This window comes from Drosophila gunungcola, chromosome 3R (genome assembly GCF_025200985.1).
Source record: "Drosophila gunungcola strain Sukarami chromosome 3R, Dgunungcola_SK_2, whole genome shotgun sequence".
In the NCBI taxonomy this organism is placed as follows: domain Eukaryota; kingdom Metazoa; phylum Arthropoda; class Insecta; order Diptera; family Drosophilidae; genus Drosophila; species Drosophila gunungcola.
In genome coordinates, this window is record NC_069139.1 from 23828435 (window position 1) to 23852021 (window position 23587).

Below are 23587 nucleotides of genomic sequence, written 5' to 3' on the forward strand. Positions count from 1 at the left end.
TTTGCAGCAAAGACAAACGCGAGGTTAGCGTCGATCTTTCGGCGTTGATTTTTCGCGCAGCATTGGCCTTTTTGTTTGGCTTTGTTTCCATTTACATATTTTAATTGCTGGGTCCGCTTATGCGGCTTCGAACTCAGCGGAGGTCCAGTCCCCAACTTGTTTACTGTTACATCTATGCGGAAGAGTTCGAGGCGGAAGTCTGGGTCTGGGTCTGGGTCTGTTTCTGGTCAAGTCCACCGGCTGCGTAATCTGTAATGAGGCGGGTGGTTTTCAAAGGCATTCGAGCCAAGGAATCGATTCGGCCAACTAATAGGGAACCGCTGACCTTGTCCACAGCGAGTCAAGGGTCATGCGGTTAAATGTAAATAGGAATCTGGAAGCGTGTATAATTCATTCTTTTCAGATTCCAATGATTATATTTTTACCCTCTGAGCTCAGCTCTGGCGGGGTCTAGTGTTGCCCAAAACTTGTTCTGGCCAAACAACTTGATCTTTAGATAAATAAATCGTTAATAATTTGCAAAGATTCCTTCAAGAAGCTGGAATTGCAGATCTTTTTATACATTATTTCCCCAATTTTTAAACTGAATGTCTGTTTAATTGTAGCATCTCTTGTTTCCCGGTCACGAAAAGTTCTTGATTAGGTTTATGACGCATTTCCCTAGGCGGTGTTTTGTTCCATTTTCGCCTTGACTGATATTGTTGTCTACACCCAAAAAAAGTTGTCATAAAAACTAAATTACTGAAAACTTCTTAATAAAATGAGTATTAAATTAATTCCACGAAAGTATTAAAGTTAAACTTATGGGGATTACAAAGTCTACAGTTTTAGACTCTTCGGTAAAGAAGTTAAGTTAAAAAGTATTGGGCTTATAATAGTTAGTAGTTTATTTTAAAGGCACACTTATCAAAACTAAACTTTCAGTTATTTTTTTTTGGGTGTAGATGGGTGTTAAATGAGCTGCCCCTGGTTTATGGAGTTGCTCGACTGGTTTCTCTAGACAAAATATAATAAGGGCCAAGTGGCGACTTCTCCTGGTAATCAGGTTGGTAACCAGTGCTCACCGGAGACACATACATATTTATGCAAATTCACTTACACACCAGCAGAGCGTCAAGAATAGAAGCCCCGAAATATATAAATCTGCGGACTGGCCGAAGGCTCTTTAAAACGCCAATCAGGTTCGCGATCTCCCCCAGAATTCTAAGCAGGCTCTGTGCCTGGGGCTTATCGATGCTGATCATGATCGAGTTGTTAATGAAAAGAGCCGGGCACTTGGTGACGAGTTCTTTTGGCCAGCTAAGCCAACTTCCCCACGGGCCGAGATTCTGTGGCCCGAGGCGTACGGAAATGCTATTGCGCCAAAATAGAAAACCAAAATAAAAAAACATCGCCGAAAAATTTCGGGCGTGGGCGAGCAGAAAAAGTTGGAGGGCACGTGATTAATTTGCTAATTTTTAGTTTTATGGCTTATCAATGTTTTGAATGACTTTTTCTTATGTGCTGTCAATTGAAGAGCCCTCAACTTTAGCATATTTACTGGACAATGCCCTGTCTGCCTCTCAAGAATTTTGATATATTGTTTTGCTTGGGGTTTTCACGTTTATGTAGCTTTTCAATGTTTTCACTTTAAAATGGCTTCGTTGTTAACAAGTCTTAATGGGCCATAAGCTAGGTGCTTATATACATTTGCAACAGGGCTAAATGCATAACATTTTCTCAGGGGTATTATGTTCAATGGCAAGGCAACTAAAGTAGTATTACATTTAATTTGGATATTCTTTTATTATGTAGCAAACATTTAATCAAACACTTTAGTTACCAAAACTTTTAAACATAAAATTCTATTAGTTTATTGAGATATTTAACTTAATTACTGCCAAATAGTTATATAGAAATAAAATTTTAGCTACCTAGAGAAAATGTGCATGCTTGTTTGTAATTCAATAAATAGATTTATTCATTGAATTCAACAATATTCACCAATAAAACTCCATCAAACCAAAACGTGCCAGCCACAAGCATTTGTATGAATGGGCGCAGGCTTTTGGCTGAATTTTGAAAGAATAGTCTAAAAATAGGAGTTCAGGTTTTATTATCTTGTGCTAAACCCTAATGGATTTGGGTTGTACGTAGACTGGCAAGCACCTCGAAGTCGTAAAAGCAATGTTTGATAAATTGTCCAGACGAACGGCCTGGGAATCGCAAAGCGGCCAACGGCATTCGGCCAATAGATTCGCCACAAGCGTGTGCTGAAAGAAATTTATTCTGAAACAAAAAAAAAAAAAACGAGAAAAATGTATTAGCATATTATGCAGATTCGGATGATCGCGTTGTGACAAGTGACAATGAGATCGGTACTGCAAAGTCCATGCCGCGTTGCCCTGGGAATCCATTTAGGCTGTTCTCCTTATGCGATCTGTATCTACACAGAACAAAAAGTGACATGAAATTGTTATCTCTCACCTATTTTTTGACTTATACATGTCATTTATACTTTTTTTTAAGTGAAACTGTATGTAATTTATTAATTTAAGATTGATAGATTAAAGATAAATAAGGCTTAAACATTTTAATCTGCTATCTTTTTATTATGCGTTGAAGAATCCATTTCTGCTTTGACATAATATTGTTTTCTATAATATAATTTTAGTTTAAATTAAATTTCAAGCATATGGTTTTCTCATACTTTGAGCAGTTCAAAATGTTGATTAAAAGTAAATTCATATTTTGATTTATATAAGTTATTTATTCTTTGTTTTAAGTGAAGCTGAGAGTTATATATTTTTTTAAGATTAATATAATAAAACTATTAATTTAATTTTTTGTTTGATTTTGTTATTATTTTTCATGGCACATTTGAGGCGTTTGTTGACGTGACATTGCGCTCTTCCTGCGGCACATCACAAATTTGCATAAATATTTGGTTAAAGCGATCGCCGGCACCTAGATGACTGATTCGGACGGATTTTTCACGCACTTTGCACTTGGAATCGCTCGAGAAGCTCTGCCTCGGCCAATTTGTCACCGGAGCTGGAGCTGCGTCATTTGAGCAGTGTTTTCGAAACAGCCGCCAGCGTGCATTTCAATTAGCTGCAATTAGTTCGGGCATCACATCACTGGAGAGACTTTAGAGTTGACTCGCAAGTGAAATTTAATTTTAGGTAATGCGGAGTTGTGGTGGATTGGATACGCCTTTGAAGGTTGAGGCCAGGTTAAGACATGTTCACAGCACTTGTACTTAATTGTGCAATTTTCGCCACTCAAGAACTCGCCAAGAACTCAAGAACACCGACCAATCGACCTTGGCTAACTCACGACCCCCCACACAAATCCCTGTCCAATTTCCAGATGCTACTGCCATTCTGCCAGTCACATTTGTGTGACTTTTAACCATCACTCTCCGCAATGACAGTCATTTGGCATTCGTAATTTTGTCTTTAATTTTTCAATACCACATCGCCGTTTATTGAGGAAGGCATTTTTCCACAAGTGGATTTTGCACAGTGGCAAATGGTTCTGAGAAACTGCTATCATTCATTATTCATATTTATAGCTATTTCCCCTCATTGCAAATAACTCAAGCTGAAGTATCAATTTAGTAAGTTATTCCCAGTCCAGCAGTCAGCTAAAGCAAATATACATATATATCAATCATTTTCCTAAATGGAACTTTCCTCTGTTAGTATATTGACATTTATTTAAAAGTTTTACTTACTAAATGATTTAATTTACACCATTGCCAAAAATCTTGTTTATGAAAATTGCTTTAACTAGTAGGCGATAAATCTTTCGGTAATAATTAGCCTCTAAGTAATATTTTACGTAGACTGCTTTTCATATTTACAACTTTTGGGGGGTCATTAAATAATTTTTCTTTAAGCTGTGACTTTAATAGCGGGAAATTTTTTCGTATAAGGTAATTATTATCTTTAATTTTGTTTGTTGTGAAAGAAAACATAAATATTTTTTGTTAAAAAATTAATGGGGACACTTTTTGGAACAGTATTACTTCGTATTTAAATGACTTTCAATAAGTGATACACTTAACTGTATAGGTAATAAGCAATAATTGCTATACCACCATTCACAAGTGGCCACAAAAATGTGTCTTTTATTGGCTCTTTAGTGGGCACGTGTTGAAAATAAAATCTGGCATTATGCTGATTGAAATCGAAAGCCATAAAAGCGAGGCATGTTTGTTTAGTTCGGGTTTTGATGGCAGAGGTAGTGCGATTAAAGGGCAGCTGGGCTGGGAATCACTGGAAACGTGAGGCCAAACCGGTTAACCTGGCGCTATTTTGGCCAGTGACTAACCACTATGCAACTAAACGCAGTGCAGGCTGCAAGATGCTCCAAGTGACCTTCGGCCAAGTTGCCAAGTTGCCACAAGGGGCATAGAAAACCTTCGGTTCGACGAGGGGCTTTTGACACCGTGCGCTGGCAGATGGCAAACAGTTTTAGTGGCCGCCACTAAACAAAATTAGACACAGCTCATCTGAACTCTGCGGCGGTGGTGTGAAAAGCCGGCATTTATCAGATACAACGCGAAAACTGTCAACAAAACTCATTTTTTTCGGCCTCCTTTTCTTGACTTGAAATGCGGTAATTGCTGTTTGCCCAGCGAGCTTCAAAAAGCAAACGCCCAAAGAATCGAACAATTATTAGCCCATTTCATGAGTTTGGCTGGCATAAATATTATGACGGACTAAACAATTAAAAATAGACAGACCACGCGGCGGGAAAATGTCTGAAAAGAAGCGAAAAAACCAATTAGAATCTGTGACCAGTTCGTCAAAATATCCCAAATGATGTGAATATGCATGGAGGCAAGGCCGAGGTGGCAAACTGGTTAACCGTTTGGCATCTGACATACATCGCATTATATATGTCCCAGATCCGAAGTGAACTAAGAACGTTATATAATGCCAATTCGAAAACATGTTACCCAAGCACTTCATTAGCAGGCAGTGCGAAACTCCAAAAAAGATGGGAAATTGTAAAAGAAATCACCGAGCGACGTGCCGAGCTCACTTGACCGATAGTCAAAGCCACTTGACCTGCGGTGATCCAAAAAAAAAAACCAAAAAAAAACAACTTGGCCAAAATGTTGTAGTTCCACTTTGCGTACGTGATCTCCGCCACTTACATATCTCTTATTTTTCCTGGGGGATTTCCCCACGCCTTAATTACTTTTCAGTGGAAAGTGCAAGTGATCTGGATATTCTATGCAGACTGATCGCATAGTCTGAAAGTTAGAAAACAAAGTTCCCTAACAGCCACGCGCCGAATATTTTGAGACACACACACAGCATACATGCAGAAGATATAGCCAGCATAAGCGACCCCGGCCTCAAGATCCGAAAACCGAATTCACAGATCCAATACGATACAATCCGATCTGAAACGAAAAGTAACGAAACGAAACGAAACGAAACGATCGTCACAGCCCAAGAACCGAAGCAGCGGCAGAAGCGTCGAAGTCGCGGAGAGACGGCTTTAAATTTCGGTGTTGGTTAACTTTTGAGGCACTGTATCCGTCCATCCATCCGCCTGCTCTCTCAACTCGATCGGCGTGTTAGCGTACCAGCGTGCCAGCGTCTCAGCGTCTAACGATCGATCGCGGTACTGTGCGAATTCTTTGAACTAGGCGCTTAAAAAGCACTGCCAGTTGCTCCGATCCCTCATACGCCGTGCATTCATCGCGCCTCGTGGACGTGCCGTGTGTAGTGGCTGAAAAAAACCCCAACTCAGCGGATAACCCAACTCAACTTAACTCAATATAACTTTAACGTATAAACGAATCCTTGTCAAGGGGATTCGAAACGAACTCTTGTGCTAACAGTGATCTAGTGTGTTGTGAACGAAACGAACTCAGCGGATTTTGAGTGCTCTACGCGGACCTTCTTCTACACTTCAGCTGCAACGCAATCCTTGAAGGTGAGTGTGAGAGTTAGCCGGGAAAAATGGGCATCTTTGCGTATTAAGATTGGGAACACTAAAACCAGTATGCTTTGGCTTTGCGGAAGTCGGCGAGCAGGAAACGCAAAGGCCATCTCGAGACTATCGTAAAAGTTTCTGCCGAATTTCAACATCGATCGACGGCACTTCAACGGCCAATCGAAAATGTGATTCACCTATAGGAAATAGCATTCCATCGAGCAGTAAAATATATTTATGAAAAGAATCTTATAGAGCGGCTGACGCAAGGCCAAAAAAGGGGCGTCCACTGACGCCTCACGTAGCCCTCATAATACTAAAATTATGCTAGCCTTAAATAGACCGAGGGGAATTCTATGGCCGATCTATGGCCGATCTATGGCCGATCTATAGCCAGAGTTTCAATCGAATCTCTTTGCTCTTAGCCGCGATCGCTAATTGCAAATGCGTCAAAGTAAGCGCTAATGATAATGAGTATGGATGCCACGCATAATGCGGCCATAAGCATATTAAGTCCGGGGATGGGATCTGTTTAGTTGGAAAGCTGAAAGGCTGAAAAGCTGTAGACCACTGACCAGACCAAAGTCACGTTCCCAGTTTCTGTTCTGAGTCCCCAGTCTGTAATGTTTTGGTATGCGCCAAGCGTCGCCAACTGCGTGCGCTATTCGCATCGAATCGAATAGAATCGAACCGAATCGAATCGAATCGATCAATGGGTCTGGGGCTCCTCCCGTGGTATTAGATTTGAGTCAGGTCCCATAACTATATATTTATTGCCGCTGACTGATCTGTGACGTGGTTAGACAGAACGAACGAACGAACGAACGCCAACCCAAACACAAATCAGAATTTAAGCCAAAGTTATAAAGCCACAAGCCAAAACCCCCCGAAAACTCGTTGGCAACACCAACCTTGGTTCAAACCCAAGCCCAAACCCAAGCACAAACCCGAAACAAAAGCAGTTCTATACATAAATATACATATACATTTATCGCTGTTACTTAACTATGCTAATATTCCGGTAAGGATGATTGAGCGGCAGACTCATCCGACTCAGAATCGATCTGAAGAGGGCCCGTGGCAAAACTAGTTTGGTTTGGCCAGCGCGTGGCACCTGCATGATATTAGTGCCGGTGGCCTGTCGCATATTCAATTACATGCCCGATTGCCTGGTGACGAATTAGCCGCCATGTAGCTCTAATTTCCAGTGGCTTACAGATAGCCCAAAGCCAAAGGCCAGCTAGTCCAACAGCCTGAATTAAGCAGGCGAATAAAATTCAAAACACACGACTTGACATTGAACCGCGGCCAGTTAATGGCTTCGAATCTATGCGCAAAGCCAGCCAAGCTCTCCCAGGCGGTAAGAATACTTTTTTTTTCTGTTTTTTCTGTTTTTTTCTGATTTTTCTGATTTGAATCAATACATGAGACATGCAACCGCCGCGCTGAGGTCAACCGGTTGTCTAATTCATCTGTTCTAGAGAGTTGAAGATCACTTGGCTGGCATATATGTGTGTTGCTACAAAACTCTGTTGCGGGTGCCACCGCAATTATCCGAAAGACAGAAATACATAAGTTGCTACAAAGTGCATTGTGTGGTGCGATTAAATGGACCCTCACGGCGTATGCGCAATGTGTCACACTGAACTCAGTGACCTAGCCTCTGCTCATGAATTAAACACCAAAGTTATTCAAATTCGCAATGATCCACCTAAATTGCAAATGACTTAAGTCAGCCTATGCATTTCTAAGAACTTTTCACCATTTTCCAACATGCATATATCTCGAGCAAAATTAAATTAGCTAGCATTTCTGACATTCGATTTAACCAAAAAACTTTTCTTTTCAAACACAATCGTTAAAGGTGATCTGTTGCAGAACATAGCTTATTTTTAGTTTTCAACCTCAAAGGTTCTTGAACAACCTTTTCTGGTTTTCAATGACTGCCAAACATTTGTAAAAGAATTGATATGCAAATATTTCATTCGTCGTGCACAACATAAAAAGTTATTGATTGTTTTTCTGCGGGGATTTTGTTGTTTTGGATTTCGTAGTTTCTCGGTTTTGGATTTCGTTTTATTCGGAATTCTGTTTTTGCGCTTCCGGATTGCTATCTTTGTATCAGTTTTGAGTATCATTGAATCTGGCCAACCGGCGAAGGTCACCGCTCGGCACTCACCTCAATTGTGGTCCATAATTAGTCGTGCAGCTGGATGGGTGATGCCTTCTACAGTATGGATGAAGAGCCATAGTGGCGGCCTGTCCTGCATTCAAATGAGCGAAAGCACTGTCAATGGAGCAGCACCCAGCGACTGATTGATTTGCATCTCGGTGGGCCCCCCACATAATCGAGACGACAATGGCGTTCCGAGCGACAGGCCATAAATCAGGAAGAAAACTTTGGAATACCAATGGGGCTTACTAATATTTTTTATCTTTTCCGGTTGCGTTTGCAGATGTCGCCCAACATAATAGGCAGTACCTTTATATTGGCCGAAACGGCCATTGCCGATGGCAACAATAACACCAAGATGGCCGCCAAACCATCCGCTTCTGCCGCCTCCGCCCCAGCCCCCGTGGCCACGCCCACCGCCACCGGCACCAACAAGGCCAGCCAGAAGGCGGAGAACAAGCCCTACGAAATGGAGATCGTGTGGCGCAACGTGGGCCTCTTCGTCGTCCTCCACTCGATGGCCCTGTACGGCCTGTACCTCGTGTTCGCCGAGAGTGCCTACTGGGAGCTACTGCCAGGTGAGTCTGGGTATCACCGGGTCGATGAGACAGCCCACTAACCGGGGGTCCATCTGCTCTGCAGTCTATGCCACCATGTTCCTGGGCGGACTGGGCATCACCGCGGGAGTGCATCGCCTGTGGTCGCACAAGGCCTACAAGGCCAAGCTGCCGCTGCGCATCTTCCTCATGCTGTGCCAGTCGCTGGCCTTCCAGAACAGCATCTGGGAGTGGACCCGCGACCACCGCGTCCACCACAAGTTCACCGACACACACGCCGATCCCCACAACTCGCGCCGCGGCTTCTTCTTCGCCCACATGGGCTGGCTGATGTGCAAGAAGCACCCCGATGTGACCAGCAAGGGCAAGCAGATCTCCATGGAGGACATTGAGCAGGATCCCGTCGTCATGTTCCAGAAGAAGTGAGTTTTTGGATGGTATATGGGTTTTGCTTTATTACATTAGTTTATGATCAGCCAGGGTTTTCTTGCTGGGGTTTGATTTCAATTTAATAATACTTTGAGTGCCTAAAAGTAGGCAGTGGAATATTAATGCCACAACATTTATCTTTTCCGTGGCTTAACGTTTAAGCTCTTAATTTGGGATTAATTTGTTTTGTTACTTAGATTTTGGCACATTAAACATGGCTTATTTATCTCACAAATCTTTAATTTTGATAAATCTTTATCAAACTATTTGTTATCACATGATAATCACATAGAGCCATAAAATGAAATACTTATTTGAATTTTAATTAAAACAATTTGACAAATATTTGTAATGACTTATATTGACCTAAGCACAGAAAAAATTCGAAAAATTTTTAGCTTTAGAAAGTAAAACGCAACATACAAATTAAATTTTATTTAGAGCTTCCAAAGTACGTTGTTTTGCATTTTAAAAGGTTTTTAACCTCTTAATGCAACAAAAACCTAGAATTTTAGAGCTTGGACTTTATTTACCAAATATATTTTTACTCCTATCCTTAATCCAGACTCTACTTCGTGGTCATGCCCATCTGCTGCTTCGCCCTGCCCATGATCTTCCCGTACTACGTGATGGGCAGCTCGCTGCGCGTCTGCTTCTTCACCTGCTCCATGCTGCGCTTCTGCCTGTCGCTGCACTTCACCTGGCTGGTGAACAGCGCCGCCCACTTCTACGGCATGAAGCCCTACGACGTGAACGTGAGTGCGATGAACAACAAGCTGGTGTCCACGCTGACCATCGGCGAGGGCTGGCACAACTACCACCACGTCTTCCCCTGGGACTACAAGGCAGCCGAGCTGGGCGCCTACAGCTTCAACTGGACGACGGCCTTCATCGATGTGATGGCCAAGATCGGTGGGTTCTTTGATTCTTGGTATTTCTATGCCCTTTCTAACTGTTGCCTTTCCCGGTTTCCCTTCCAAAAGGACAAGCCTACGACCTGAAGTTCGTGTCGCAGGAGATGGTCTACAAGCGAGTGCTGCGCACTGGCGATGGCTCCCACATTGCCGCCCTGCTGGATGCCAACAACAATAGCGCCATCCCGACCAGCGAGCTGGTGGCCCACCTGGACCACGAGAAGGAGGAGCACGCCATCTGGGGCTGGGACGACAAGGACATCAGCGAGGAGGACCGCAAGGGAGCCAACGTGGTGAACAAGGAGTCGTCCGAGTGCAAGCTGGACTAGAGGGGGTGCCAGTCAGCGGGGGTTCACACAGTTCACCCAAACGAACACACTTCTTGCTGCCACATCGGGTCTGCAGTATTTAATTATATTAATTGCCTGTTCTTCACACTTGTTAGAACACAATCAGAAAGGACATATTCAAAGACAAGGGGGATGCCGATTGCGAGACCAGAGCTGGTGGCAGCAAGAACATCTAATATATCAATGGCTTCAATTCCAAATACAACGAAACAACTGAAAACTATTCGAGATTAGTCAAAGCAACTCGTTCGCAGCAACCGCAACAGAGTGTTAAACAAAAATCTGCACCTTATTAACTATCTACACAATCCCTATCTCGCACTTGTCGTTCGGGGATAATGAGCACATCTGCCACCCTCTCCCTGTCCCTCTCCTACTTCCCCTCCCTATCTCTATCTCGATCTATATTTTTATAAATATTAATAAATGTATATTTACGCAAGAGGTTCTAGAATTAAGCGTACCTGCTAAGATCTATTTTAAGCATCGACTTTTATGTGTGTGTACATTGTGCTAGTTATGTAGGTCTAAAATTGTACATTTCAATCCAACTATTGTTGAAAATTAAAAAAAAAATTATAAAAAACTAATTACTATGCAATTATTATTTAAAAATGGTTGGTGTAACACAAAACACCTTTGGTGTCAGAAATTGATCTTCCTACTAATAAAATTTGAGAAGTTCAAGGGTAAACCGAACTAATACTAACCTTTTTCAATACCAGATTTGAAATGTAATTTACTACTATTTAAGACCAGTCAAGCAATCAAACTTCATTTAGTTTCCCTTTTTAAGTACCAGTAATTTACTATGGATTTTTTAGGATAAGTAAAAATAATAAATTTCTCAAGCAATTTGACGCAAAACTTATGGCATTTAACTGTTTTTATGGCTTGTTAACACTCTATCAAAAAAGCCGCAACATTTTTTACAAAGTTTTATAAATAACTGTAATTATGTTTTTAAATAAAATAAATTTTTACTACAAAATCCAACTAACATTAATTTAAATATCAATTGTCTGTGGTAGTTTACAATGAATTTTTTAAGATCAGTAAAAACATTAAAAATATCAAGCAACTTGAGCAGAACTTATGGCATTAAACTGTTTTTATGAGTTGTTTACGGTCAATAAACTTGGCCACAAAAGTCATTACTCAGTTTTTTACTATCACACCCTTTACTCTTTGACATACCTTTAATAAAGTTTTTAAATACAGTTTTAACTATAAAATCTACGAGGTATCATTAACCCATTGACACTTTTAAAACGCTTTAATATTTTAATTATCTTTGAGCTAGTAATAAACTAATAAGATAAACTGCCATTTCTCGCCACTTAGTTTTACATGTGTAAGCTTTTTGAAAATATATGGCAAAATGGTTAATGGCCTTGACTTTGTGCCTCTAATTAAAACATAAATAAGCAGAACTTCGTTTATAAGCTACAAAGGAGAAGAAATGTGTAAGCTGTGGCGAAATTTTTATTTTTTTCAAATGTTTCTTAATATTCCATTACTAAGAAATATTTCTTTTTTTTTGCACACATTTTTCTGTTTTTGCTTTGTTATTTCTTTAAAGAATACCACTGTTTTTAATTCAATAAAAGAACCAGAAACTTAGGAAAAATGAAGCCATAACACAGGGACAGCCTTTATTAAAAAAGTAAGGAAAGTAAGGAGGACATTAGCGGGGGAGCTAACTGTAGCTGATGTGTTGCTCCTCGTGGGTGTTGAACTGGGTGCGGGCTGCGTACAGTAGGGCCGCCATAAAGGCGCCGTTGTTCATCACCAGCGACAGGATGGTGGCCATTTTGAGGGCCGGCAGGATGAAGGGCAGCAGGCTGCCGAGCAGGACGACGGGGAAGATCAGCATGGGCACTGCCACCTGCATCATGGTCACCTTGTACGAGTTCTTCTTCTTGCGCTTGCCTAGCAGTCCCCCGCCTCCGCCCTCACCCCCTGCCACGCCCCCTCCACCCCCCAATGCACCCTGCTGCTTGGAATCGCCCTCCGCTTCCGGTTCGTAGTTCTCCACACTTCCGCTACTGGCACCTCCACCGCCAATCGACGGCAGATTCATCAGGTTCAGCTCCATCTCCTCCGTTTCACGTCGGCGGGAACGGCCCATCCTCTCCGCTTTTGGAGCTGAAAAGTTGGGAATATCAAGGCAGATGTGAATTAGTAGAGGAAATCGACCAAACATTACTCATAATGCATTTACAAAGAACTGCTTCTAAGCATTATGGACAAATAACTCAATCTGGCATTAAAGTGTTTTTATAGTCACGTTATACAGGTTGAATTTTGGATTATTTTCATTGAACTTCGTTGTCTTAAATTAGAAGTTAGCTTTGCTTCCTGAACAACAAATATTTGGCAAGGCCATCAATAATTGAAAATAATTTATGCGTAAGTATATAGGAACCAAATGCCGAAAGTAGCCCAAAGGCCATTCAAGTTGGTTTTATTGACAAATCCTAGTTAAATAAAATCAGTTTACATATGCTAACTAATTTAAAAAATTTGTTTTTAAGCTAAATAAGTTTTTAGGCCTGTTGTAACTTGCTCCAAATAAAATTTTATTGAAAAACAAAATGTAAATCATTGCAATGGTATTTTGTTGTTACTTAGAATTTTAAAATATGGTTTAATCATGCTAAAATCAACAATACAATCGAATCGACTGTTTATAAATTTTTAATATTTCTTGAATTGAAATTCCTTGCATAAAATTCTTAACCGTATATTTCCGAAATGCGTGGAATATTTGAAGATGATTAAATCCACGCTTTAAATCGAACTTGTTAAACTTGTTATGTGAAAAGTAACATAAATAACTATTATCAGAATGTGTGAAAGTAAATTAGAGGTGTTCATAGAAATCAAGTGAATGAATTTTAATGTGGAAGCATATGTCTGAATATTTTCATTTTAATGAATTTGAAAAGGTTAAATTCAAAACATAAATTTCATTTCACAAAAGATTTGATAAATGGGCATTAAATCAAATCACCACTAGATTATACTATGAATTAAAATCAACTGCCTGCTGATATGGCACCATTTGATTTTTTTAATTATTACCTAGAATTTTTTAATTATTACTTACCCTTCTTGAGCGAGAACTTCAGCTTGTTGTCCTTGCTGGGCACGATCTTCACCAGCATTCCGGACAGGAAGTGCAGCTTGAGGTCGCGGTGTTTGAAGAAGCGCTGGAAGTTGACCACCAGTCGCTGGTTGAGCTCCTTCTCGGACATCTTCAGGTACTTCTTGCCCACCAGACTGCCCATCTGGGTCTCCTCGCCAAAGAACTGGTCCACGAAGTCGCGGGTCAGGTTGCCGCTGTTGGGCATCTGGCGGCGCTCCTCCATCTTCTGCAGCACGTACAATTTCGTGCAGTGTAGCATGCTGAACTCGCGCAGGCACTCGTAGATCCGCATCGGAATCGACGCCCTAAAGTATGACACACTATTCGCCGCCGACTGGCTGCGACCAAAGTTAGTTGGGTTCAGGTCTTCGCTGGGAGCCACTGCATCTTGGCCAAGTGATGGGTGGCAGTTCTGAAGGAGACACAGGCAAAGTCCGAGCAGGACGTGCCGGGATAAGGATCTGGCTGGGAAAGCACGCATTTTCTATATATTATATTTTCTTTCTTTGCCAAACACAACACAACTGCACCGCAGCAGTGACAGTGCAAAACTGAATGCACATCTTGGCCAAGAGCAGCTGCCATCCTAGCCCGACTGTCTGGCCCCCGAATGCCAGTTCTTGGCCACTACTTTCCTCCAGTCGGGCCAACTGGTTTGCCATCGCGATGGCCAACGCTTGGCTGCCTCTGCCTCTTAGATTTAGTTTAGCGGGTCGCTCTTACTTGCTGTTTGCAACTTGCCCCACTTGCTTGACTTATGGCCAATGCATTCGATTGTTTACAGCCAAAATTCGGAATCCAGAGTCCCGGTGTTTGCCTCCAATCTCAGTCAGAATCAGTTCTTTCCTAGCGGCGAATCTGGAGCACCTGGCTCATATTTCAGCCGCTTTAACTGTGTCACCAGTGCGTCTGCAAGTAAAAATAACTCACAAAGTGTCCCAGGTGCTTGCTGAACATTGAACATTTTCACAACTAATATATAGCTTTAAAACTATGAGAACACGAGTCACTTTTGAATTATTTATAAACATCATTGAAATAATTTTTTTTTTAAAGCCTAATATTTTAAAACCATATTATTAAGCTATGGTGAGATGGCTAACTATAATTCTTAAAACTAATCTTTAAACAAAATTGTACTTTTCGACATTTTTTTAGTGAACTTTACTTCATAATAAACTATTATTTATCTTGAGGTTTTAAACGGGGAAATATTTTTAAATACTTTTATCAATTATTAAAATTAAATATGTTCTTCTTAATAATAACTATTCAGATTATTTATGTATACCAGTTGTTGTAAATATCTTTTTACTATTTAACTTAAAATTTATTTTTAATAATTTAAATAAATTATTTTCATATTATAATTCCTTCCAAGTGTATCCGTTATTTGCGTTGCATTGTTGACAGACTGCAAAATTGTAAAAATTGCTACAAAGTGGAACAATTAGAGCCGGATTCGAGATGATTGAGGGGCTAGATGGCTAGAAAATCGATATGCTTTGAATTAAGTGGCGATGGATCAAGTGAGAGTTAATTAATTAGTCTCAAACCATAATGAGGTATGAGTATAGTCGAGGAGAAATCCGGGCCCGGCCAATTATTGGCATTGGCAGTACGACTAACTGTGACCCATTTCGATTATTTTTGGAACCGGGAGTATCAATTGACTTTCTATACGTGCGACACGGCGGAAGAGCAGTTAAAAGAACCGTAAATCACGAACGCCCTCCGCCGAATTCACAATGAGATAGAAATTTCACTTTCCATGGCGGCAGCAGAAAAACGTACGCAATCCAATAAAATCCATGGGCGCTGGAATTTTCGATTATTGTTTGATCAGTCTAAGAGCAGAGAAAATATTATTTTTGTAATAAAACAAATGTTGACTGAAGGTTCTTGCATCATTTAATTGTAATAAATATGAATAAATTTAAATGTATTACATCATTCAGCCGACTAATCTTCGTTATTACTCAATAACGAAAATTCTCTGCTTAGTGACTTGGCCATCCTTGACTTGAAATAAATAAATAAGTTAAATAAATAATTTAAACTAGACTTAAATTATTATTTGGTTGCATGCTCGCTGAGGCTGAGGTAAGTGTGAGTCCTGGCCCGCTACCAGCTCGTCCTGCATCAGTTATCCTGGCCCATTCGAACTACCACCGTCTACCACTCCTTCTCCAGCCACACGGGCTGCTGGGTGTGCGAGTGCGAGTAGACCACGGGCACTGGCGCCTGGACGGGAACGGGTGCGGCGGCATAGGCGGCAGCTGCCTGGACGGGCAGGGCTCGGGACAACATCTGGCCGATGGCCAGCACCAGCAGGATGACGCCCACGCCCAGGCCCTTGATGGAGACCACGGTCAAGGCCGCCAGCAGGGTGGTGATCACGCCCACGACGAAGGCGCCGGGCACCAGAGCAAAGCTGATGCGCCGCAGGAAATGATGGCCAAAAGTACGACTTTCTGGGGGCAGAACGAATCAGTTAACTTGATAAACGAATAAATGACTAACGGTTTGTTTAATTGGTAGATCAAAATTATATTATACTTTGCAAAGGTATCACCAATGTTTTCTATTTAATTACTAATTTACAAGTTTGTATTGTAAATAGATAAGATTAGACTAAGTTTTATGAACAGATCATCAATATTTTCAATTAAATACAAATTATCACAGAAAAATAAAAAAACTATTGTTTAAATTCTGTGACAACTTTTTTTTGGGTGCACCAATTAGTTAAATGAATTTAGGCAAACACATTTGCTGCTTTTAGTGCCTGGAAGGCAAAGTTAAGAGAGAACGAAAACTTTTTTAAATACACATTTAGATTTAGGTATTCACTACAAAGTTAACTTTGTTAACAAAGTTACACATTTAGATTTAGGTATTTACTACAAAGTTAACTTTGTAGCATTTAAAAATGTTTTTTCTAGGATATTCCACTACAGAAACTAATCCATTTTAGTCCAAAACTAATAGGAATATATTGGAATTGTTTGGTGCACTAACCCGCCACATCCGAGTCCGCATCCGAGCTGTTGGCCGCCGGCTGCTGACCCAGCACCAAGTCACAGGCCAAAAACAGGCACAAGAGGGCAAACACAATCTTCTGGTTGGCGGCCATTTCGACTTGATTCGATGATCGTTGGTTCCTTGGGCTTGAGTAACTGGTAATCCGACTGACACTGCACTGCTCGACTCCGGCACTGGCTAACAATTGAATGGAGGGCTCACATTGACATTGGCTTTTATCGACGAGGGTCTGGGCCGGCTCACTGGGCGGCTACTTGAAATTCGGCAGCCGGACATCGCGCAGCCGCAGCGTAGCACGAACGTGCGCCAAAACAAGCGAATCGTGCCGCTGCCATACGACGCAGACTGCCCCCGACTCAAAGATGCCGTTACACTCAAAAAATGTAACAATTAAAAGTAAAAGAAGACTAACATATTTTACACGAAAACCAAAAATGGCGTTGTAGACCAAGTATTGGTAGGTAATTAAAAAAAAATTGCTAAACTTCCCAAATCAAACAATTGTTTCAAAAGTTGTAAAAAATTTAAAGTCATATAGAATCAGTGACGTCATATGCCTTCATAAGTGTTTTCCACAACAGAGGACGCATTTGACTTTGTGGTTAATACAATTGCTGGCGCCAAGTGCTGGACGCTAAAATTGGCTAAATTTATCAGAAATTCAGATCTCACGACTACATTCTTCCTCATTTTTTGTTCTGTTTTTTCTTTTTCACAAATAAATTTAATTATTTTTCCCTGTGCATTTCTTTGAATATGCATGCAGACTGTCATTATTTTCACTACTACCCGAAGGGCCCTTTTTCGGGCACAACGCATTTGGGGGTGTGCTGCATTGGAACATGGACATGGAACTTGGACATGGGCATTCTTTCACGACGCGTGTCTATATTGAGGGCAGCACCCAAGTCGTCTTCGACTTCTCATCGGCGATCGATTCGCTTTCATTTTTCGTCGCTGCGCGATAATGATTTATCAGCTAATTAACAATGAGGTACTGCATTTTAATGTATAATCTATACCCATGCTTAACAACGGCAACTATGTTTCACCCTTTTGACTGAGTAACGGATTTTCATTGATGAATGCTTGGCATACCACGCCCTCGGCATTGCAATTCACTTTCATTAACGGAAATAAATAAAAATGCAAATTTCAAGCGCGTCTGCAGCCTGAGTATTTATGCAAATGTATTTAAAGAGCTTTCCCATTTTTCCTTAGCTTTTTCCTTTACTAAATTACTTATATTTAAAAAAAAACTGGCAATTGGTTTGGTTAAAGCTATGAATTGTATTTATAAATAATTAAAAAGAATTACTTTAAACGTTATTTGTGGAAATTATGATTCTGTTAGTGACTAAGCAATTGCGTGGCGACCATATTTTCTTGCACTTTGTTTGTTGAGTTTTGGCCATTACTTGGAATGGATTAGCTGAGTTTTTATTGACAAAAGATAAGATTACCTAGGGTGTGCCACTTGTTATCGAACCGTGGCATTGAGGAAATACAACACGGCTGTATCTTCCATGTTATTGGGGAAATAAAACCATGGCTACTGCGATCGATCCGCAAACAAAATTTCCCTATAGCGAATTGGAGTATTTGTTGGCTAATTGTGTGAAAGTAAATTAGGAGACCAAATACGTAAAGCGGATTTTTCGCCACGGCCATCGGATAGAATTTACTTTCTACTCTGGATTTCCAGAGTGATCTGCCGATCTGGCGACCTGCCGCCTGCGCCAGTTTTGTCAACAACTTTCCCATGCGATGGTCGTCAGCGGTAGCGTTAATTGGAGGCGTCTAAAGTCGTGGGGTACAGAATGGAGTCGGGAACCGTTAGCAGGCTACTTATAGTGGCAACGTTATTTATGGCCATGCCAATGCCAGTGCCATAGATGATGAGCACAGGTGATCGCGGGGTCCAGGGGCAATTAAAGCTAAAAGAAATCAATGAGCGAGTTCACTGAGAAATTGCAGGCCTACTCCAGATATTTTTTCCACTAACACAGACATCGGCTGGACTGGCAATTTAATTGAAGAGGATCCAGCACAAGAATCGTGTTCTAGCGGCGGCAACACGCGCAACAGGTTGCCGATGCAGCGGCAACTCTTTCAGTTGACTGTGCTCAATTCCGATGCCAATTCCAGCCTCAGAATGCAGCCAGCTCTGCCGCTTCTCTGCCTCTGTCGCTTTTGCGCCGTTTCAGCTTTCTTCGGAGTTGATAAAACGCTTGGCCACCGCCGATCGTGCCACATTTTGCATCTGACCACTGCAGCGCCCAGATGCACCACTCAGTTGCACCAGAGATGAGCGGCCTGGTGAGATTCCTTTTACTGAGCGTCGTGCTCTGCGCCTCGGTGACCTTCGGCCAGGACAGCGATGACCGGGAGACGTCCACCGTTAGCCAAGAGGCCGCTCGAGGATTGGCCAGCAGCTATGAGCCGGAGGACAAGCAGGCGCTGCGCAAGAACTCGCACATCTTCATGGGCATCTACAAGAACTACAAGAGCACCTATCTGGGCAACAAGACGACCAGTGAGTACAAGAAGCGACTGCGGGATCGCGTGAGTGCCCCACCAGTGTCGGAGAATGAGGCGCCCGAGGCGGCGGATCCGGAGCAGTTGGAGCCCCGGGATCCATTGTCGCAGGAGATTCGCCAGGATGGCCAGGCGGAGGCACTGATGGAGGCCCACACGGAGTCCACCGTCGACGAGGACAGTGAATCGCTGGCTGGGAAAAAGCGGCGCAAACGCAAGCGCAAGGATCGCAACAAGCGGCGGGAAACCGAAACGGAATCTGAGACGGAACAGCCCGATCCTTCAGCGGAAAACGAGAGCATGCAGCGGTACCATGTGGGTCCTGGGCTGAATGTCAGTCTGGACCTGAGCAACGACATTGTGCACGTGAAGCTGGACGGCGAGAATCTCAAGGAGATTATGGGAGCTCGCTGGCTTACCCTAGACAACAGCGAAGAAGGTGGGCTACTAACACCTTAACTTGATTGAAACAAAACTAACTTATCCCCTTAAATCGTTACTAGGTCGCGGTAAGAAGTACGACATGATCACCAAAGTCTTGCCACTCTTCATCCTCCCCTTCCTCATCCAATCGGCCATTGTCCCGTTTTTGGTCACCAAGCTGAAGCTGCTGCTGGTCAAGTCCATTCTGGTGGGCAAGCTGGCCATCTTCCTGCTGATCATCTCGGCCATCAAGAATGGCAACAAGATGGTGCAGAGCTACGAGGTGCCCTCCTACTGGGCCGGCGAGCCCAGTCGGCGGTCCGAGCTGGCCGCCGCTGCCTCCTCGGCGGCCGCCGCCTACAATGGCTATCGGGTCGAGGGCAAACCGACCACCTGGATCAGCTAGACCCTCCCACTCCATCCCACATTGCTGTAAGATTCGGTTCTAGGCTTTTAGTGCTTCCAAATAAACATATACAGAAATCGGGTTGATAAGCTGCCTTCTCAATTGGGTCGCATTTAAGCTAAAAGTTTACGATCTTACATGCATTTTAAGACAGCTTTCTGTTCCACATTCCATTCCGAACTTCGTGCATAATATCTATTCTAAGGAGCTACAGCGTTATTGTAAGCTTAATCTTGGTAGATAGCAAATTTTGTGAATAAAAAGGCGATATAATATTATATAATGGCTCCATAAACTAAGTAAGACCCATAAACCTGAATTGCAGACTTTTATTTATAGTAAAATTTATATTTATTTATTTATGGTAAACGTGCCTAAAATCTTTCGATGTAGATTGCAAAACAAAACATTATTAGTGATTTGTAAATTCACTTAAATTATGAGTTTTAACTTGAGAGAGAGGAATTTTTGTGTATGAAAGACTAAAAACTTCCATAATGTTTAAATATAGGAACCTGCAGAAAGATCGATGATATAAAGGCTCAAATAGACTCCATATATAGCAAAGGGCTAAAATCTCAAAATAAATTCGTTGCAGAATATTATCTATGGAATAAATGTAAAATCTAAAGTATATATGCATATTCTTACCATGTTTTCTGAATCTATAGCTTCAACAACACAAACATTTAAGTGCTTTGGTGAAAAAAAGTAGTTTATCAAAATATTTTTTTACTCAATTGAAATATTTTCCGCTTTGATTCTTATCCATTACAATGTTTTACAACTTTGTACAATTTTTTATTTGACTTTTTCAGGATTGATTTAAATATCTCAAAATTAAATTTAAAATATATTTAACTAAAAAAAAATGTATTTATATCAAATAGAAACCATGTAAAATTATATATATATATTTTCCACATTAATATATTTCCAATAAATATATATTTAATAAAATATTTGAATATTATATCATTCAATTTAAAAGCCATTGTATTAAATTTAAAATTTTATATTTGCACTATTCCATTTAATTGGTCTAAAATTAAAGCCTTCAACTTGAGAGAGAGAAATTTTTGTGAATGAAATTCTGAAAGACTTCCGTAATCTTTCAATAAACACCTGCAGCGAAAATGATGATATAATGGCTGGTGTAGACTCCATAAATTACCAAAAGACCCATAAAATCGAGGAAAAGTGATTGCGAATTTTTATATGTAGGTATATGATAAATTACGTACTTATTGATAGCATTTGTTGTGGCAATAAATTAGCGGTGGGAACAAATAAGTTAACTTAAATTAGGGTAAAGTTTTTAGCAATGGGGCTCGACCAGCGCCCCAGTCCAGGACTCGATGCCTGCTTTGGGGTTCAGTAGCAGGAGTACTGCCGTTCCAGCTGGACGCACACGTCGCACTGGAGTCGGAATCCCCAGGCCAGCTTGCAGTTGCACCTCCGCTCGGACCGGACGTGCTGGGATCTGACGCGGTAGCCGCAGACGCGGCACAGTTGCTGGCAGGAGAGGCGCTCCTCGAGCGAACCACTGCCGTCCTTGGAGCACTGGCGACCCCGGGTGCCCTTCCACAGTCCCCGCGCCTCGGGCTCGCAGTAGTTGGGCGAGTCCTGCATGAAGACGAGCGAGTCCAGGGGAATGTTGTCCCACATGATCTTCAGGTTGCTGCTGCTGGCACTGTCCAGCTGGATGGCATCGTCGTACATCTGGAGGAGCTCCTGGGCAATGCTCTCGAATGGCTTCAGCACAGCCACGCACTCCTCCTCCAGGCACTTCCCCTGCCCCGCTCCTGCGGGCTGCCTGCACCGGCACTCCTGCTCCAGGGAATTCTGCAGCAGTGCCCCCACCACCCGTCGATTGTGACCGCTGGCTCCTGATCCCGGTCCAAAGTGCTTCTCGTACTGTTCCACGGCTTTCGCTGGCTCATGGGCACAGGGCACATTCAGGGCATTCTCAGTGCATCCACATCCGGCAATGACGCCATTGGCGCAATCCTTGGTCAGGGTGTGGACAATGGCCGCCATGGCAATGACCGCCACATAGACATCCTCTCGATCCGGGGATGCCTCCTGCGGCTTTGAGTGCCGCTCCACGAAATCCGCACTTGGGCAATTCCAGCGCTGCCACTGGAAGCTCTGCTGGCAGCTGTCGAGGGCCTGCTTCAGACCCTTGTCGCTGATGTCCTCCCAGGACAGTGGGGCCTGGAACTGGGTGTACTGGTAGTAGTTAATGGGCTCCAGGACTCCGGCCAAAGTCTGTGTAACAGCCAGTAACAAAGTGATGGCAAAGAGCATGGTGTATGGTGTATGCTGTTATCTCTGCGACGTTGTTGCTTCGAATGAATGATGAGAAAGCTAGGCAGCACCCTTAAATAGTCCCGCCAACCGGCCGATCCGGGCGATCCGGGCGCCCTCCTGGGGCCGGCCCGTGGGAAATTCGAGCCTGGCCAAAAAACCGGAAATTTGCCGTTTTCCACTTGGAAATTTTGCATGGGCAGCGGGGTAGGAACTCCCGGCAGCGGACAAATAAACCCACTGGCAGCCCGCGACGCAATTGCGGAGCAGCCCAGTTTCCTGCAGCCCCGTCTACCTGCCCTTGTCCTGGGAGGATCCTCCTCCGCCTCGCCGCCGCCAGCAACTTTCCCACGCTTAGGCAGGTAGATCTCGAGCGACGCCCGACGTGCTCATGAATGAAACCCCGCCGATTCCATTCAGTCCGGCCGGATTTCCCCCGACTACCCCGACTGCACAACAACACCGATGTCCGATGTCGGGTTTGTTTGGGTTTTGGACTGGCCAAGCCAATTATATAACAAAACATATGACAAACAGTGAACCTAATCTGGGAAATTAATTGCGCTTTGTGGTGAGCCGGCGGGAAGAGCCATTGGCCATTGTGGCTGCAGTCAGCCAAAGTTAATACCATGGATTAGGGCAAATTATGTTGAATAAGTCTACGCATATCCAGATATTGATAAGGGGATTGTTTTTATGTTTTTATGTTTTTAAAAACATTATTTTAAGAAAATTTAATTAATTTAAGTTTTTATTTACTTTTTGGAAATAAATGTTTATATTAGGCAAACCATTATTAAAACTGTCATTAAAAAATACTTGTCGTTAACCAAGTGGCTTAACAAGATTTAGAAATCTAAGATTCAAGTCTAACGTTTGTAATTTTCAATTTTATTAAATCACTGATAGGCAGATAGTAAATAAAAAGAAAAGCAAGAAACCCTTAAAAGAATATATTGACAGTGATAGCTAATCAGCACTTAAAAGATACTGTAATACGACTAACGCATTTATCAAATCTATATCAACATGTGAAGAAAACCTAAGTTTATTAAATTTTATTATTATCTTAAATGATCAGAGTATTAAAAATAACAACCAAATTGTTTTATGGGAAACTTCCCTTTTCCAGCACGTATCCCACAAAGGCAAAGTCATTATAACTGCTTCAATTCCAGGCGTTGCCAAAACGTGTGCGGAAATTTGGATGCCGCCTGGGTTTTGGCACAATGAAAATACCGATTCTCTAATTAGGTCGAAAGTCTCGTCTGCACAGCACCGGAAAAGGGTTTTTTAGTACCTAAGCGCCGGGTAAATCGCGAACAGAAAGGGACGGCGCTACCGCAGGTAG

General features: G+C 42.2%; 5 protein-coding genes across 6 annotated transcripts; 2 read left to right on the forward strand and 3 right to left on the reverse strand.

Moving 5' to 3' along the window:
• Positions 1 to 5674: 5674 nt before the first annotated feature.
• On the forward strand, positions 5675 to 10953 carry LOC128255155 (acyl-CoA Delta-9 desaturase). Of its 2 annotated transcripts, none has more exons than XM_052984710.1 (5): positions 5675 to 5940; positions 8397 to 8691; positions 8756 to 9092; positions 9665 to 10015; positions 10089 to 10330. In XM_052984710.1, the coding sequence occupies exons 2-5, from the start codon at positions 8397 to 8399 to the stop codon at positions 10189 to 10191; spliced, it is 1086 nt and encodes a 361-aa protein (XP_052840670.1). In that variant the 5' UTR covers positions 5675 to 5940; the 3' UTR covers positions 10192 to 10330. The 2 variants fall into 2 exon arrangements, with proteins under 2 accessions (XP_052840670.1, XP_052840661.1); XM_052984701.1 differs by having other exon boundaries at positions 5677 to 5940; positions 9665 to 10011; positions 10083 to 10953.
• Positions 10954 to 11983: 1030 nt separating this feature from the next.
• On the reverse strand, positions 11984 to 14076 carry LOC128255192 (uncharacterized). Its single transcript, XM_052984761.1, has 2 exons — positions 13476 to 14076; positions 11984 to 12511 (listed from the first exon to the last, which is right to left on the reverse strand). Exons 1-2 carry the CDS (start codon positions 13993 to 13995, stop codon positions 12063 to 12065), a joined length of 969 nt encoding a protein of 322 aa, XP_052840721.1. The 5' UTR covers positions 13996 to 14076; the 3' UTR covers positions 11984 to 12062.
• Positions 14077 to 15407: 1331 nt separating this feature from the next.
• LOC128255259 (protein apnoia) lies at positions 15408 to 16765 on the reverse strand. The gene is made up of 2 exons (XM_052984815.1): positions 16536 to 16765; positions 15408 to 15988 (listed from the first exon to the last, which is right to left on the reverse strand). The coding sequence occupies exons 1-2, from the start codon at positions 16648 to 16650 to the stop codon at positions 15690 to 15692; spliced, it is 414 nt and encodes a 137-aa protein (XP_052840775.1). The 5' UTR covers positions 16651 to 16765; the 3' UTR covers positions 15408 to 15689.
• Positions 16766 to 18803: 2038 nt separating this feature from the next.
• Positions 18804 to 20007, forward strand: LOC128255185 (uncharacterized). Its single transcript, XM_052984748.1, has 2 exons — positions 18804 to 19536; positions 19601 to 20007. Exons 1-2 carry the CDS (start codon positions 18843 to 18845, stop codon positions 19924 to 19926), a joined length of 1020 nt encoding a protein of 339 aa, XP_052840708.1. The 5' UTR covers positions 18804 to 18842; the 3' UTR covers positions 19927 to 20007.
• A 1143-nt stretch (positions 20008 to 21150) lies between these two features.
• On the reverse strand, positions 21151 to 22906 carry LOC128255200 (wnt inhibitor of Dorsal protein). The gene has a single exon (XM_052984774.1). The coding sequence runs from the start codon at positions 22234 to 22236 to the stop codon at positions 21301 to 21303; it is 936 nt and encodes a 311-aa protein (XP_052840734.1). The 5' UTR covers positions 22237 to 22906; the 3' UTR covers positions 21151 to 21300.
• Between the last annotated feature and the right edge of the window lie 681 nt (positions 22907 to 23587).